At 38.9% G+C, this 15,020-nt stretch overlaps 1 protein-coding gene across 3 annotated transcripts in view; it reads right to left on the bottom strand.

Moving 5' to 3' along the window:
* Positions 1 to 5,855: 5,855 nt before the first annotated feature.
* Positions 5,856 to 15,020, bottom strand: part of cysltr1 (cysteinyl leukotriene receptor 1) — a 73,675-nt gene continuing 64,510 nt past the window's right edge. For all 3 annotated transcript variants that reach the window (XM_048231094.1, XM_048231098.1, XM_048231095.1), the window contains exon 2: positions 5,856 to 7,106. In XM_048231094.1, the coding sequence (XP_048087051.1) occupies positions 6,042 to 7,106 (1,065 nt within the window). In that variant the 3' untranslated portion in view covers positions 5,856 to 6,041. The remainder of the gene's footprint in view (positions 7,107 to 15,020) is intronic.

The following is a 15,020-nucleotide window of genomic DNA, read 5'->3' on the forward strand; positions in this document are numbered from 1 at the left end:
CTTCAACCGTTTAACGTAGAAACTTCATTCAAACTATGTTACGTAGGTCTTACTTAGGACATGGGGGCTTTGTATTTTTCATCTTTGTAACTGTTATACTTTTAATCGTAATCGTAATAGTATTAATTAAAAACTATTCAAAATGTCCCCATAGACTTAACATGGGCTGATGACATCATAATAGAGCACTTAAGCAATTAGAATCCTAGGCCAGGTGTTCCGCCACCTGCATCAACTGTCAAAGAATCAGGCTTTTAAGCATGCAGTCTCATTCTCTTAATAAGACTACACATCTTGTTCAACTGTTTCCTCTTTCCACAACATAATTTAACCATTTAAACTATCCACCTATTTAACTGTTCAGTCATTCCAACTATAATAAACCTCATCTAGGCCTAACCATCAACATCCATTAACCTTTTAAACTATCATCCTATTTAACTGTTCAGTCATTCCAACTATATTAAACCTCATCTACCTAGTTCAGTCATTCCAACTATATTAAACCTCATCTACCTAGCAAATAATTTAACCTTTTCAACCATCCACCTATTTAACTGTTCAGTCATTCTAATTAAACCTTATCTACCTAGTTCAGTCATTCCAACTATATTAAACATCATCTACCTAGCAAATAATTTAACCTTTTAAACTATCCACCTATTTAACTGTTCAGTCATTCCAACTATATTAAACCTCATCTACCTAGTTCAGTCATTCCAACTGTATTAAACATCATCTACCTAGTTCAGTCATTCCAACTACATTAAACCTCATCTACCTAGCAAATAATTAAACCTTTTAAACTATCCACCTATTTAACTGTTCAGTCTTTCCAACTATATTAAACCTCATCTACCTAGTTCAGTCATTCCAACTGTATTAAACATCATCTACCTAGTTCAGTCATTCCAACTACATTAAACCTCATCTACCTAGCAAATAATTAAACCTTTTAAACTATCCACCTATTTAACTGTTCAGTCATTCCAACTATATTAAACATCATCTACCTAGTCCAGTCATTCCAACTACATTAAACCTCATCATGTTGGTTGCCAATTAGCACATCATCTGTTTTAACAATATATTTCACACCATATGTTTTGCATTTTCATGCACTGGTAATTCCCTGAAATTGCGTTTTCTTGTTCTGCTTATTCTTCTTCTAACGCAGTTAATGCAGCTTCAACCATTTAACGTAGAAACTTCATTCAAACTTTGTTACGTAGGTCTTACTTACGCCATCTGGGCTTTGTATTTTTCATCTTTGTAACTTTTATACTTTTTAAACTATTAATTAAAAACTATCAAAATTTCCCCATTGACTTAACATTGCCCTTTATGACATCACAGCAATTAGAATCTTCTGCCAGGTGGCCAGGCCACCTGGATCAACTGCCAGTCTCAGGCTTAAAGGTCCAGTATGTAGGAAATAATGGAAAATAAACTGTAACCATTCCAAAAATGATCACCATATGTTGTCAGAGAGTGAGGAAACACGATGAATTGAAGTAATGGCTTATTTGACAACATTACTCTAACCCGTGAAACCCCAGAAACCCATGAAAAAAAATCAGTTTCAAGGAATCTCTTGGAATTTTCGTTTATGTTTTGAACGATTAATTCTAGAATAGCGTATTAATAATGGGCTAGCGCGTCCTCCTATTTGGGTTGCCAAATTAGCAAAGGCCAACTGTCAACAGCGGTCAGTTGTAGTCATGAACGCCTATAAGAGGCAGGCAAATTTCCAAAATTAAAACAAGAAACAAATTAAGTGGACATCGGAGGAGCTTCCTGAGATGGTGACGTCTTCACAAAAACGAAAGAATATCAAGTCTGACGCAGAGCTGGCCATATTTCTCCACAACAGGTAGCCTATGCTAAACTTCATCTGCATCGCTAACTTCAGCTACATATGTTACGTTGGTTAGAGAGGAAAGAGAGGAAAGTCTTCATTACATCTGGCAACCCAGAAGAGGCTCGCGTCTGGTAGTCTTGAGAACGTTCACCAGTGTTTTGATTTTGGCCAACAGAACGTTCGGTAACAATCCTACAAATCGCACCTTTAAAGCATACAAACTGGCCCTATTAAGACTACACATCCTGTTCAACTGCTTCCTCTGCCAAAAACTGTTTCAAAATAAAAGTCCTCACTACAATATTTCACTGTTAAACAATTTAACCCTTTAAACTACTGAACTTTTAAACTGTTCAGCCATTGTAACTGTTACTTGTCATCAACTATGACTCCTACCCACTGTAGCTAGTTAGCATGGTTAGCATAGTTAACACATTAGCATTGCTAACATTGTTAGCATTTTTAACAAAACTGCTAAAAATGATTAGCTTAGTTAGCTAAGGAACATGGTTAGCATAGTTAGCTTGTTAGTTAGCATTTTTAGCAAAACTGCTAAAAATGATTAGCTTAGTTAGCTAAGTAACATGGTTAGCATAGTTAGCATGTTAGTTAGCATTTTTAACAAAACTGCTAAAAATGATTAGCTAAGTTAGCTAAGTAACATGGTTAGCATGTTAGCATAGTTAGCATAACTGTTAAAAATGATTAGCTAGGTTAGCTAAGTCACGTGGTTAGCATAGTTAACATGTTAGTTAGCATAGTTAGCATAACTACTAAAAATGATTAGCTAGGTTAGCTAAGTCACATAATTAGCATAGTTAACATGTTAATATTGTTAGCATGCTAGTTAGCATAGTTACCATAACTGCTAAAAAGGATAAGCTAGGTTAGCTAAGTCACATGGTTAATATAGTTAGCATGTTAGCATTGCTAACATAGTTAGCATGTTTAACAAAACTGCTGGAAAACGTTAGCTAAGTAGCATGGTTAGCATTGCTAGTTAACATAGTTAAAAATATTAGCATAACTGCTAGCAACCATTAGAGCCATTCCAACTTTCAGTTATCGTCAAATATCTACCTATACACAGGCATTAAACTATTTGAATATCAACATTCCTTAAACTGCTAGAAAACGTTAGCTAAGTTAGCTAAGTAGCATGGTTAGCATGTTAGCATTGCTAGCACTGCTATAAAACATTAGCTAAGTAGCATGGTTAGCATAGTTAAAAATCTTAGCATAACTGCTAGCAAACATTAGAGCCATTCCAACTTTCAGTTATCGTCAAATATCTACCTATACACAGCCATTAAACTATTTGAATATCAACATTCATTAAACTTCCAGTCTGTCAACAACTTTTAAACTATTTACCTTCAACTTTTAAACGGTCTACTTTTAAACTATCATTAAACTATCTATTAAACTAGCTGTCTATCAACAACTTTTAAACTATCTACTGTCTATCAACAACTTTTAAACTATCTACATTCAGCTTTTAAACAGTTTACTTTTAAACTATCAACTTTTATTAAGCTATGCAACCACCATGTCTATCCTAGCATCACCGTAGTAACCATCTCTGTATTATCTGTTTTAACTATACATGATATTTTACATCACAACTTTAGCATTTTCATGCACTGGTAATTCCTTGGAATTGCATTTCTAGTTATTATTATTCTTCCCACCAAATTTCTGCGTCTAATTCAGCTTTAGCCATTTAACGTAGAAACTTCGTTCAAACTTTGTAACGTAGGTCTTGAAAAGGACACGTGGGGAATGCATTTTTCACTTTTGTAAACTTTATACTCTATTAATAAAAAACAAGCTTATTTTTCCCCATAGACTTTGTATTAGCACTATGACATCACAATGGACTAATTAACTTGATTTGCACCTGTATCAACTTCCAGCTGCTCACTACTAGGACCCATCAAAGGGCCAGTTAAACTGATTGCACCTGTATCAACTGCTTTCTGCTTAACTAGGCCAACTCTCTCTGTGTGTCTCCATTCTACAAGGATATAAGGCACATTCCATCCAACTTTCTATCCATTCATCCTCTTCAAACCATTCACTCATCCACCCATTAAACTATACATCAACATCCATTAAAGTGCCCATATTATGAAAAAATCACTTTTTCTGGGATTTGATGTGTTATTGTGTGTCTCTGGTGCTTCCGCATGCATACAAACTTGGAAAAAAAAAACACCCATGCTGTTTTGAGTGAGATAAGGGTTTCTGGATGTATCCTGCCTTCAGCCTCCAGGGTGAGCTGGTCAAAATCGGCAAGGCTTTTGACGTCACAAGCCGAAACATTTAAATATTCCCACCCACCACCTCCTTTTAGGGCAATTACTTTACGTGAATATAATGGAAACCTATGGAACTGCATCAAAGTGGGCAGGGAAAAGGATTTATACTTACTAAATCGTTGAACAAACGTGAATAAAAGGCACAAAATAAGGTTGGTGTAAGAGTTATCTGTTTGTTCATGGCATTCATTCTAATTCCATCACTTACATATTTCCTACAACTAGGTGAGATAGCTAAGCTTATGTTGTAGGCTACTGAAGTTCCACTGTTAGATAGCTAGAGGTAGGTAAGAATCTTTTCCTACAAGCTATTTCCAGCAAACAACTTCAGAAACATGTTTTCTGGAATTCATAGACCTATTTTAACTTGTTGAAAAATAGTCATAATATGGGCACTTTAAACAATCTGCCTATCAACATCCATTCAACTTCCTGTCTATCAACATCCATTACACTATCTACATTCAACTTTTAAACTATATAGTCGGTCTCAGGCTTTAAGCATACAATCTGGCTCTCTTAAGACTACTATTTCCTCTGCCCACAACTGTTTCAAAATACAAGTCCTCACTACAATAATTCACTATTAAATAATTTAACTATTTAAACTACTCAACTATTTAACTGTTCAGCCATTTCAACTGTCAGTTGTTATCAACTATGACTCCTGCCAACTGTTTCCAAATAAAAGTTTGTTTGGCATTTTATGTTAATATACAGTATGTTTATATTTTCATGCACTGGTAATTTCCTCGAAATTACATTTTCTAGTTAAAAATCATAAACTCTGCTAAAAATAAATGTTTTAAGACCATGTTTAAAACTGTTCATAGACTGTGGAGTCCTTAAAGTGTCTGGGATGGCATTCCACAGACGAGGGCCAGCGGAGAAGAAGGCTCAATCACCCGTTGTTTTGAATTTGGTCCTGGGGGTGTTGAGGCAGTTTGCATGAGTGGAATGGTGGGATCGTGTTGAGGTCATGATCCCCATGATCAAGAGTGTCATGTTGCTTTTAAACTACAGTTCTACTACAAACTAATCAATTAGCCCACAAAAAGTTACAATCTTGGCATCTCTTGTTGCCAAGCAATGCAGCATAAACTGTAAGCCCGAACAGTCCAACTAACTTGAAATAATGAATTAACACAACTTAATACCAATGTAATTTGGGAAATGTGTTATTAGGTTGTGCTTTGTAACACTCATAGTCAATCAAAACAAAAGGTGTACATTTTACAGTATTGGTTTGCAGTAAAATACTGATGCAATGTTAGACATGGGTTGTGTTTTTGTAGTGAACTTTAGCATGTGCTTGTGGGTAGAGGCAGTTAAATGTTGGATGGTAGGGTAACTATTGAGGAGAAATCCATTGAAAAAAACAGAAGAATCCTTGACCCTGAGCTCTCAATGAGAAACTGATTACTCAGTCAAGTAGCATTAATTAGCACACCTGCAGATGTCACACAGTTTAGGCTTTGTTCCTCAACTGTGTTGTATGTCTTTCTGGCTGATGGCAGTTCAATGTACTGGTATCTACTACTGTCCATTGTGCAGATGTGAGAAATGTTTATGTTCGCAAAATGTTCCATGATTTTATGTAGCCTATAGTGAACTTTATTGAATTTATATTGTTGACTTAATTTAAAAGTCAACTTAAATATAAATAGCTTGAATAATTTGTAAATAATAATAAAAAGAGTAAAAGAGGCTTTATGTACTTAACCACACAATAATGTCTATATGTCGCATGCTAAATTGAACATTCATCCTACTCAGTTTAATCGTAACAGCATCATCCTTCGGTGGTCAAAGAAGCCTTGGTGTGTACACCTGCTCTCCTTCAATCTTCCAATGGCCTTTTATGTGACCTTGCTGGGCCCATTGCAGGCCTGCTGGTCACCCTGCTTCAGCAGCTGGATGTTGTTGGATGGAGTAGCTGGCTGCTCTGAGTGGCACTTCCGCAGGACACTCTGGGCGGCACTGCGGAAAGTGGAGAGACGGACGCGAAAGTTCTCCCCGGAGAAGAAGTAGAGCAGCGGGTCGAAGCAAGTGTTGGAGGCGGCCAGGCAGAGGGTGACGACCACGGACTTCTGCATGGTGATGACCTCTTCGCAGGTGGTGTCGTTGCGGCTCATGAAGTGCAGGTGCACCGTGCGTTGGATGTGGTACGGCATGAAGCAGACCAGGAACGTGACCATGACGATGATTATCATGCGGATGGCCTTCATGAGCGTGGCACGCTGTTTCCCCCGTGAGGGGTTGATGCGATATAGAAGCACCCTCATCATGGCCACATAGAACAGCATGATCATCAGGAAGGGTATTATGAAACCCACCACCAGGGAGAAGTAGTTGAGACCCAATTTGAGGAGCAGCTTGTCACTGTACTCGGGCGGCTCGTAACACTTCGTCTTGTTGGTTTCCTCATCCACATACTCGCCCTGAATCAGGAATGGTGAGCAGCAGGCGCAGATGAACACCCAAATACAGATGCAGACAGTGCCCGCCTTACGCTCGATTGCCAGATCGAGGCTCCGCACAGGGAAGACGATGGCAAGGAAGCGCGTGAAGCTTATGCCCGTCATGAAGAAGATGCTGCAGTAGAGGTTGACGTAGAGAGAATAGGAGCTGACGCGGCATAGGAAGTCACCCTGATTCCACTGACCTTCGTTGAAGTAGTAGTCGACTCGCAGCGGCAGCATGCTCACACAAAGGAGGTCCGACACGACCAAGTTCAGCATGTAGACGTAAAAGGGAGAGCGCTGCTGGAACGTCCTCAGAAGGACGAGCAGGGCGAAACCGTTCCCCACCAGGCCAAAAACGACGATGATGGAGTAGGCAGTGGAATATACTTGGTTGCGGAAGTCATCAATGGATGGACATGTAGTTCTCAACAAAGACATGTCATCATTGGCCAGACCCATCTAATGGACAGAAAATGATGATCAGTGTGATGGTTTACAGCTTTACGTTAAAGGCACAGTCCTCAAGCCTCGCTAAAGGTTTGACCTCCACAGACAGTACATATACATATGAAATACATCATTGCTCAGAGCTCCTGAAGCAGCATTGTTGCATATGAAGAGAGCAAAGGGCCACAAGAGGAAATTAACTGAATGTGTTATAGATTATAATCAGTCATCAGCTTTAAGCGGGATTATGTGGGGTATTTGTGTAGGTTGCATGTAAGTTTATTTCAGGATAATGTATCCCATCAAATTGATTTCACTGAAAAAAATAACCATTGGATTTTAATGTGTACATCGGTTGCACATAAAATAAATATCTAGAATTAGTGCAGCATTTCTCTTTCAGTTTATAAAACAGATTCATGCCATGATTAGGGTTAGGGACAGGCGCCGATTTATGTTTCCGTCGGTGGGTGCTCAAACATTTAAATGCCCAATACCAACGCCCAATATAAAACTCATGCAAAACAGCACATGAATTGTTGACATAAGATTTTTGAGAAAGTAGTAATTTATGCATTTCAACACTTTAGGAAATCAACAGCAGCCGACACGCAAAACGCCAATAGACTTTGCGGGAGTCAAGGGGCAATTCCACGGAAAATAGACTTTTTATCACATCCATAACGCCAGTGAAATGCCTTGGCATTTGTATGATGTGAATGATAACATTAATTTTTTGTCCATTTTTTCTCATGTACATTCTTCAGCCAAAAATAGCAAATGCTCAAATTTCATGTAATCATTCACATCATACCATACCATCACATTTTATTGGCATTATGGATGTTACATAAAACATAATTTTCCATGGAATTCAGTCACAGAATAGGACCTACACTATGCCTAAAACATGCATGCATGATCCGTTGTTTGACTCCTGAACGCTCTCCCGTTATCCAGACATGAAAACAGTTTAACTCACAAGGTTAATTGACATGGCCATATGTTAACCCACAAACTAAAAGAAAAACACTTTGCTTTGTTTTTATAAACAGATATTGCATTTCATGTGGACATCAGGCCGTTAAAAAAACGAGATATAGCCTATCCAACCAGACTAAGTGGAGGCAGTGGTTCTCAAACGTTGCCATATTGCCAAAAGGTGTGTATGGTGTTATATTTTGTAAAAGTCTGCCAGGGATATTCTTACTTTCATGAATGGTGTGTCTTCTCACAAAAGCATAGTCACTGGGTTCAACTAGCTAGCTAGGTGTAGCTTTTTTTCTTCACCATCCTGTGAGCAGCCTATGAAGCAGTCATGTCGTCAGTGGCACTCTCAGGTTCTTTCTCATCTGCTGATAGAGCAACATGAGTCTTCTACTGCTATAGCCTTGCTCCTCATTGCCTTAATCCTTTCCTTTTCAGAATGTCCTTTCTATCTAGCCTGACGAGCCAGACCCACATTAAAATGTAGGGTCTGGGCACTCACCGTTCGCAGTGCCAACTTAAAACAAGCTTAACTCGTGTCACACTGTTGGCCAACAGCAACATCCATCTTCTTTGTTTTCAAGTAGCAGGGAATTCAAACTAAACCGTTGCAACTCTGCCATCAATCATTATGTTAAGCCCGCCTAACGACTCTATACACGATTTGACTAGCCCAGGAAGCAAATGTAATATGCTGCCGCTAGGGTGCGTCTAGATTTCTAGGCTACTTTCTATCCATAATCATAAGTCTTTCTTCAGTGAATTAGCAAGACACCATCATGCAATTAATCATAAAAGACCTGTGCGCGTGCTCACTCTTGTATCAAACCAGTATTTGTCTATGCTGTCAAACTTGGATTAGTTATGTTCCCAGTTTTTATATTGGATGTCATCACTTTATAATATATCAGAATATTCTATTACTGTTAAGCCCACTATGATTATTAAAATACACACAACCATGTTTCCTATATCATACAGCTTTTCTACTGGGAGGTTTACAACTTATTCTGAGTCAATTTACCCAAGTTTGTCACTAAACCACATAGGCCTACTTGGAATACCCCTCAGATGTCTGAATGGCACTAATCTCACTTAAATGTTTATGGAACCTTTCTGTGAACTGTGAATAATGCTGTTGATGGAACTTTTCTGTCGACTGTGAACTAAATTTAACTCATTAAACTTGTATCAAACTAGTTTTGTCTATGCTGTCAAACATGGATTATGTTCCCAGTTTTGATATCGGACATCAGGTCACTTTATCATATTTCAGAATACTCTATTACTGTTAAACCCACTATGAATATTAAAATACGCCGAACCATGTGGCCTGTATCATAGCATGTATGACCTTTGCAGCAAAAAAAAAAGTGTGAAAATCTGTTCAGTATTCAGTGAGGTATGATTAATTAAATGCGCTGACAGCTCATTGCACCAGCCAAACAGATTACACTGAGTGGAGTGGATGACCGATCCAAGATGGCTGCCCCACGTCTCGTCAGCGCTAGTAGGGAGTAGCGATCAATTGAAGCTTTGAAATGGGACAAAAGTGGGAGCTGGAGCGCTACAGGTATCCCTTGTATAATTATAGCATGGGTTTCAGGTGTGCCAATGAGGCACTTGCTATACATTTCTTCAGCCACTAGGGGCAGTCATTTTTGTCAAGCAGGTCAATAATCAAAGGCAACAGGGCAGTTGGGAAAATCCAATTGAGAAACTAGCAATGACATCATTCCAAATGATTATTCTTCACAAAGAAAGAACTCCACATCAAAATTGAACAAATATGAACACACCATGTATCACAATTCATAGTCAAGATCACGATAGCAATTCCAAAAACTCTAAACGCATTCCATACATGCATTAAAAGACATTATATGAATAGGTTATACATTACAGTTGATGATCAAGATGTCAACAGTAGTTCTAAAACCTTGGTGCAGGTCTACTCCACACATGTATCAAAAAGTCCATAAATCACAAATCACGGTAAAGATTACAACAGTAATTCTAAAATCTGGATGTATTCTTCATGTCAAAACTAAATAAGTCCTAACATGTTCAGTCAAATGTCATAGTTCATGGTTTTTCTAAAATGTACTAAAATGTACTCCACACAACAACATATCAAACAGACCCATTGTTCTGAAGACCCACAATAGGCTACAAAAAACTACAGAAAAGGTGAAAGGTCAAGATCTTTGTTGAGACCTGGATGGCTAGTAGCTCTCAGCGAATAGATCCAGTATGTCTCCCTCTGTTTGAGGCGTTTTATTTTGTCCCCACCCCTGGCATCAAGGCGAATAGATTCAATACCAATTACTCTTAATGTTGAATCCCTCCCATGATTAGCTTCTGCATAATGTTTGGCCATTGGGTAATTCATATATTTCTAGTTTGAATGGCATACCTATGTTCAGCTACCCTGTCTCTTAGTCTCCTTTTCGTAAGGCCTACATAGAAACAACCACAAGGACATTCTATAATTATGCTCAGACTCTCTGTTCCCAACACCCTGATGAAGGCTGGTGAGCCGACACGCGTTGGTGTTTTTTAATGGATCTAATGCATCTTACTGAGTGCCTGGACCTGGAATCTTTTTCCAAACTGATTCATGAAGCTTTGAAATGTTGGCCTGGGTCAGACCAGTGTATAAGGAGTTACAGTAATCAAGGTGGGATGGGTGTTCCCTTTTCTTAGTTCCTGTTAAAAGTCTAGCTGCAGCATTTTGGACCAATTGAATCTTTGAAATGTTGGCCTGGGTCAGACCAGTGTATAAGGAGTTACATTAATCAAGGCGGGATGGGTGTTCCTTTTTCTTAGTTCCTGTACACCAGAGCACATAGGACAGGAGTAGACACATTTACCATCAGAAGCTGCACCTCAAAAGAGGAGTAGGCATTGGTGGGTAAACATCGACATTTGAAAGTGTCATTGAAGATGGTGGCTAAGCTAGCTACCTCCACGACCAGAAGACTTTATGGAGTAAAAATGAGGAGGGCAGATATCACCAAGTGACTACAAGTCACCAGTGCTACTGTAAACCACGTCTCAGTCACAAACAAAAAGTCCAGGAAAGTCCAGTCCAGAAATACTGACCAACTTCTACCGCTGTACCATTGAGAGTATCCTGACTGGCAACATCACAGCTTGGTATGGTAACAGCACCGTCCATGACCGCAAAAAGCTTTGCAAAGGGTGGTTAGGTCATGCAAGAACTGTATTCAGGACCTGCCAGCACTGTATGAGAAAGACCAAGTGGATCCTCGCTGACCCCAGTCATCCCAGCCACAGTCTCTTCACCCTCCTACCATCTGGTAGAACAGGGGTCTTCAACCTTTTTCAGCCCAAGGATCCCTTGGCTGAGAGAGACATTGAGCACCGATCCCCCTGTTCGGGTAGGCCTACATAGGTGTTTTATGAAATATATGCTAATTAAAGCTATAGTCTGGCTAATTAGTTCAAACAACTGTTTATTTATTTTTTATTATATGGATAGGCTTTGTCTCCTTCAATGGGGTATTTTTGTATCCAACCAACTCTGGTGTGCATGTGAGACAGAGGGGAATTTAACTTTAGGCTACCGCACACGCACATGAATATGTTAACCCAGAAGTTGCTAGCCTATCTATCAAATTTTCCCACCCGCGACCCGCGATTTTACCTGGAAGTCTCACCCGAACCCGCTGGACCCGCGGGTCAAAATCTGTTCTGGACTTTTCAGACTTTGCAGCCCAATTTTGCACCCCTGTGCATTTACATATTGATCACACAATGTAATAATAATTAAAAAAAAAACTGTTTTTGTTGTTACGTCACAGGGCTCAGCTGTGTAATAGACACTCTGAATAAGGTATGCTGTTTGCATCAATGTATAATTAGAAGTGGATGCTATTCGTACCCTGGTGTATGTAGTAATGTATGCTATTTTCACCTCGGTGCGTGAACAAGCTAATTGTTGCAATCAAAACATCTGTTTCAGAACCGATTTCTTGTTCAAATTGCGTGCCTTCTCTCCAGAGACGTTGGTACATGTTCACGCTCACTCTGCCAAAATACACCATGCAGGAACCGAACCCCGGTCTCCCATGTACTAAACCATGTATGTGACCACTGCACTATCACTTCCACAACTTGAGGAGTGTTTGCAGGTAAACTTATAGTTTATAGGCCTGAGCGTCATATTCACAAATTCATTTCTGTTAACTAACAAACTGACGGTTGTATGTGTTCACTGAACAAAGATTATGAAAATAAAACACAACTTTTCAATCTAAAACTTAATTTGAACAGATATTAGTGCTGAAACCTTTCAGAATTCTTCACTTTCTGCTGACGAAAAAACGAATGTCCGCCATTTTTTTGTGCATGTGAGCAATGTCACAGGGTGTGAATAGCTCAGCTGTGTGGCCAAGGCTATATTCGTACCGGGGGTGTAAATAGACACTCCGTTTTCTTTTTGCCTTAGGTCATTCCTTTGTTTATTGCGCTTAACCTGTTGAGGAGTACGGTCACAAATATGTGATCAGATGCAGCTGGGCCCCTGGGAGTACGATCACAAATATGTGATTAGAACATTTTCGAAAAAGGTTCTATAACATGACGCAACAATTACCCTCAGGGACTTTTCTGCCATTAAACAATTTTAAGAACACTGGAACTATAGAACGTTCGCGTAGAATTCTATAAGGAGCCAGGAAAATAATTCACTCTCTGGGGAACGGCATTGAATTCACTCCTCAACAGGTTAAGCACCTTTTTGTGAAGCACTGTGCGGTTCAGCTGTCTGTAAATGCGCTATAGAAATAAAAATTGACTTGACTTCCCAGAACCGAACGCACAGATTGCCCCTGGGAGCGTTCTGCATTTTCCTGTAGGCCTACTTGTAATTCATTGGAATTGCATTTCTAGTTTTGAGATTAAAGACCTCATGTCTTGACATGAAACATTCTGAATATGTGTGCCACAGTATTCAAGCATTGAAAATTGAGGTGGGAAATGCAGTCCTGACAACCTTGAAGAATTTTTTTGAGTACCTCCCAGCCAAGAAAAAATGAGAGAGGCTACCTGCCAGCCGATAAATCCTGTCATCCAATTTGATCCAATGTGTGCAAACTGAATCTTTATAATATAGACAATCTGTTTTAGAGCCCAATAATCTTGACCTATCAAAAACACTTGTGTTGATAGGGACTGATGTGGATATGTTGTCCATTTTGTTATATGTGGTCTCTATTCAATCATGTAGTCTATTATTAGGCCTACCTCTTTTCAATCCATTATTATTATTATTAGATATTTCTTTTGTAAAGAAATACATCTATCCCTCACGTTATGCCAACATATTTAATTCACCTGAATATAGGCTACAGTAGACAGAGACTTATGGGCATCTGCTTTTGTCAGTGTGCTATCGATCTCTTAACTCACAGTAGCCTACACTCTTAAAACAAATGTGTTAAAAACAACACAGCTTGCATTGTTTTCAACACATCTCTGTGTCTAGATAGGGACAACACAGTTTGTGTTGTTTCCTTTTTTTATTTGTTACACAATGTGTTGAAAATAACACCACTTTTGTTGAAAACAATACAACTTGCATAATTTTTTAACACATGTCTGTGTCCAGACAGGGATAACACATTCGTTTTAAGAGTGTACATGTTTTGTGTTATTTAAAAAAAAAAATACATTCAATGTTCAATTATTTCCTGCTGATTGATGCAAATTACTGATTACTTTTAAAGAATTTCAGTTGCACTCAGTTTCTTTCAGATGGTGTCTCTGCTGTGAGGCTGCAATGATTATATTATCCCAACTAAAGCGATAGGTGCGACTCTGCGCTTCAGCGCCTGTTATGAAAACTTTAACCATCAGCGACACATGGAAAATATAATGCTAGCTGAAATAGCTGATGAACAAGTAATAACTTCCCGAGTGAACACTTGATAAGGTGAGCGATAGATAAAGGTGAGTAGCCTATATAGGCTATATACTGTGAAAAAAGGAAATGAGGGTTTGTAGGTACTACGCTTACCATAACATAAATGTATTGCTTAATTGGAATGACTATTTGAACACAATAAGCAGGGCCCCAGACTAACTTTTTGAATTGGTTGCACTGGTGCGCCTAACTTTATTATTTAGGTGCACCAGCAGTACCAAATGACAGCAGCAGGTTGAAAGCTGCATGTGTGTGTTAGTAAGGCTACAGGATCTAGAAGCATGCCTGCGCAAACTGACATGAAATATCCTATTGCAAAACAACATTGTCATTCTTAAAGTAGGCCTGTCGATACTAATACAATTAGGTATTGTGAGGTATTGTGACGTTTCTAATTTCGTCACAATACCTCACAGTATTGCGATACTTTTGTAGTGCAACACTAGTCACACAACAATTTGTGTGACTAGTGTTGCACTACAAAAGTATCGCAATACCCTGAAATTAGAAACGTCACAGTATTGTCAACAAACGCTTAGTTCGTGGAGAGACAGCAGATGCAAGTTAAGTCACCCTTATAAAGGGTGAACCTGTGCAACCAAGGACACATTTTAGTCGCACCCTTGACAATTGTGGGCACACTCTGAACTCTGAACCCTGAAAAGGTTGTGTTTGATTCAAAACAAGACTGTTTTATGTAGACCTGACTTTTCCATTTTTTACAGTGTAAGCGCACAGTCTTTCAGTAGCATCTTAATTACGATATTAGGACTGTCTAAGCCAACCATGTTACATATTTCCCTGACCTTTCCAAAAATACTTCGTTTGCATCGGTGGGTTTCGACATATAGCCTAGAGTAGGCTAGTTGTGTAAAAGTAAAAGCCTGCAGCGGATTGCCCCATAATAAATCATGCAAATAGTTAAACTCAGATCACTTGTTCTCTAGCCAGTTGAATTACACATATTATAGGGTCAGTTACAACACTTG

The sequence above is a fragment of the Alosa alosa genome, chromosome 21 (assembly GCF_017589495.1).
Source record: "Alosa alosa isolate M-15738 ecotype Scorff River chromosome 21, AALO_Geno_1.1, whole genome shotgun sequence".
Taxonomy (NCBI): domain Eukaryota; kingdom Metazoa; phylum Chordata; class Actinopteri; order Clupeiformes; family Clupeidae; genus Alosa; species Alosa alosa.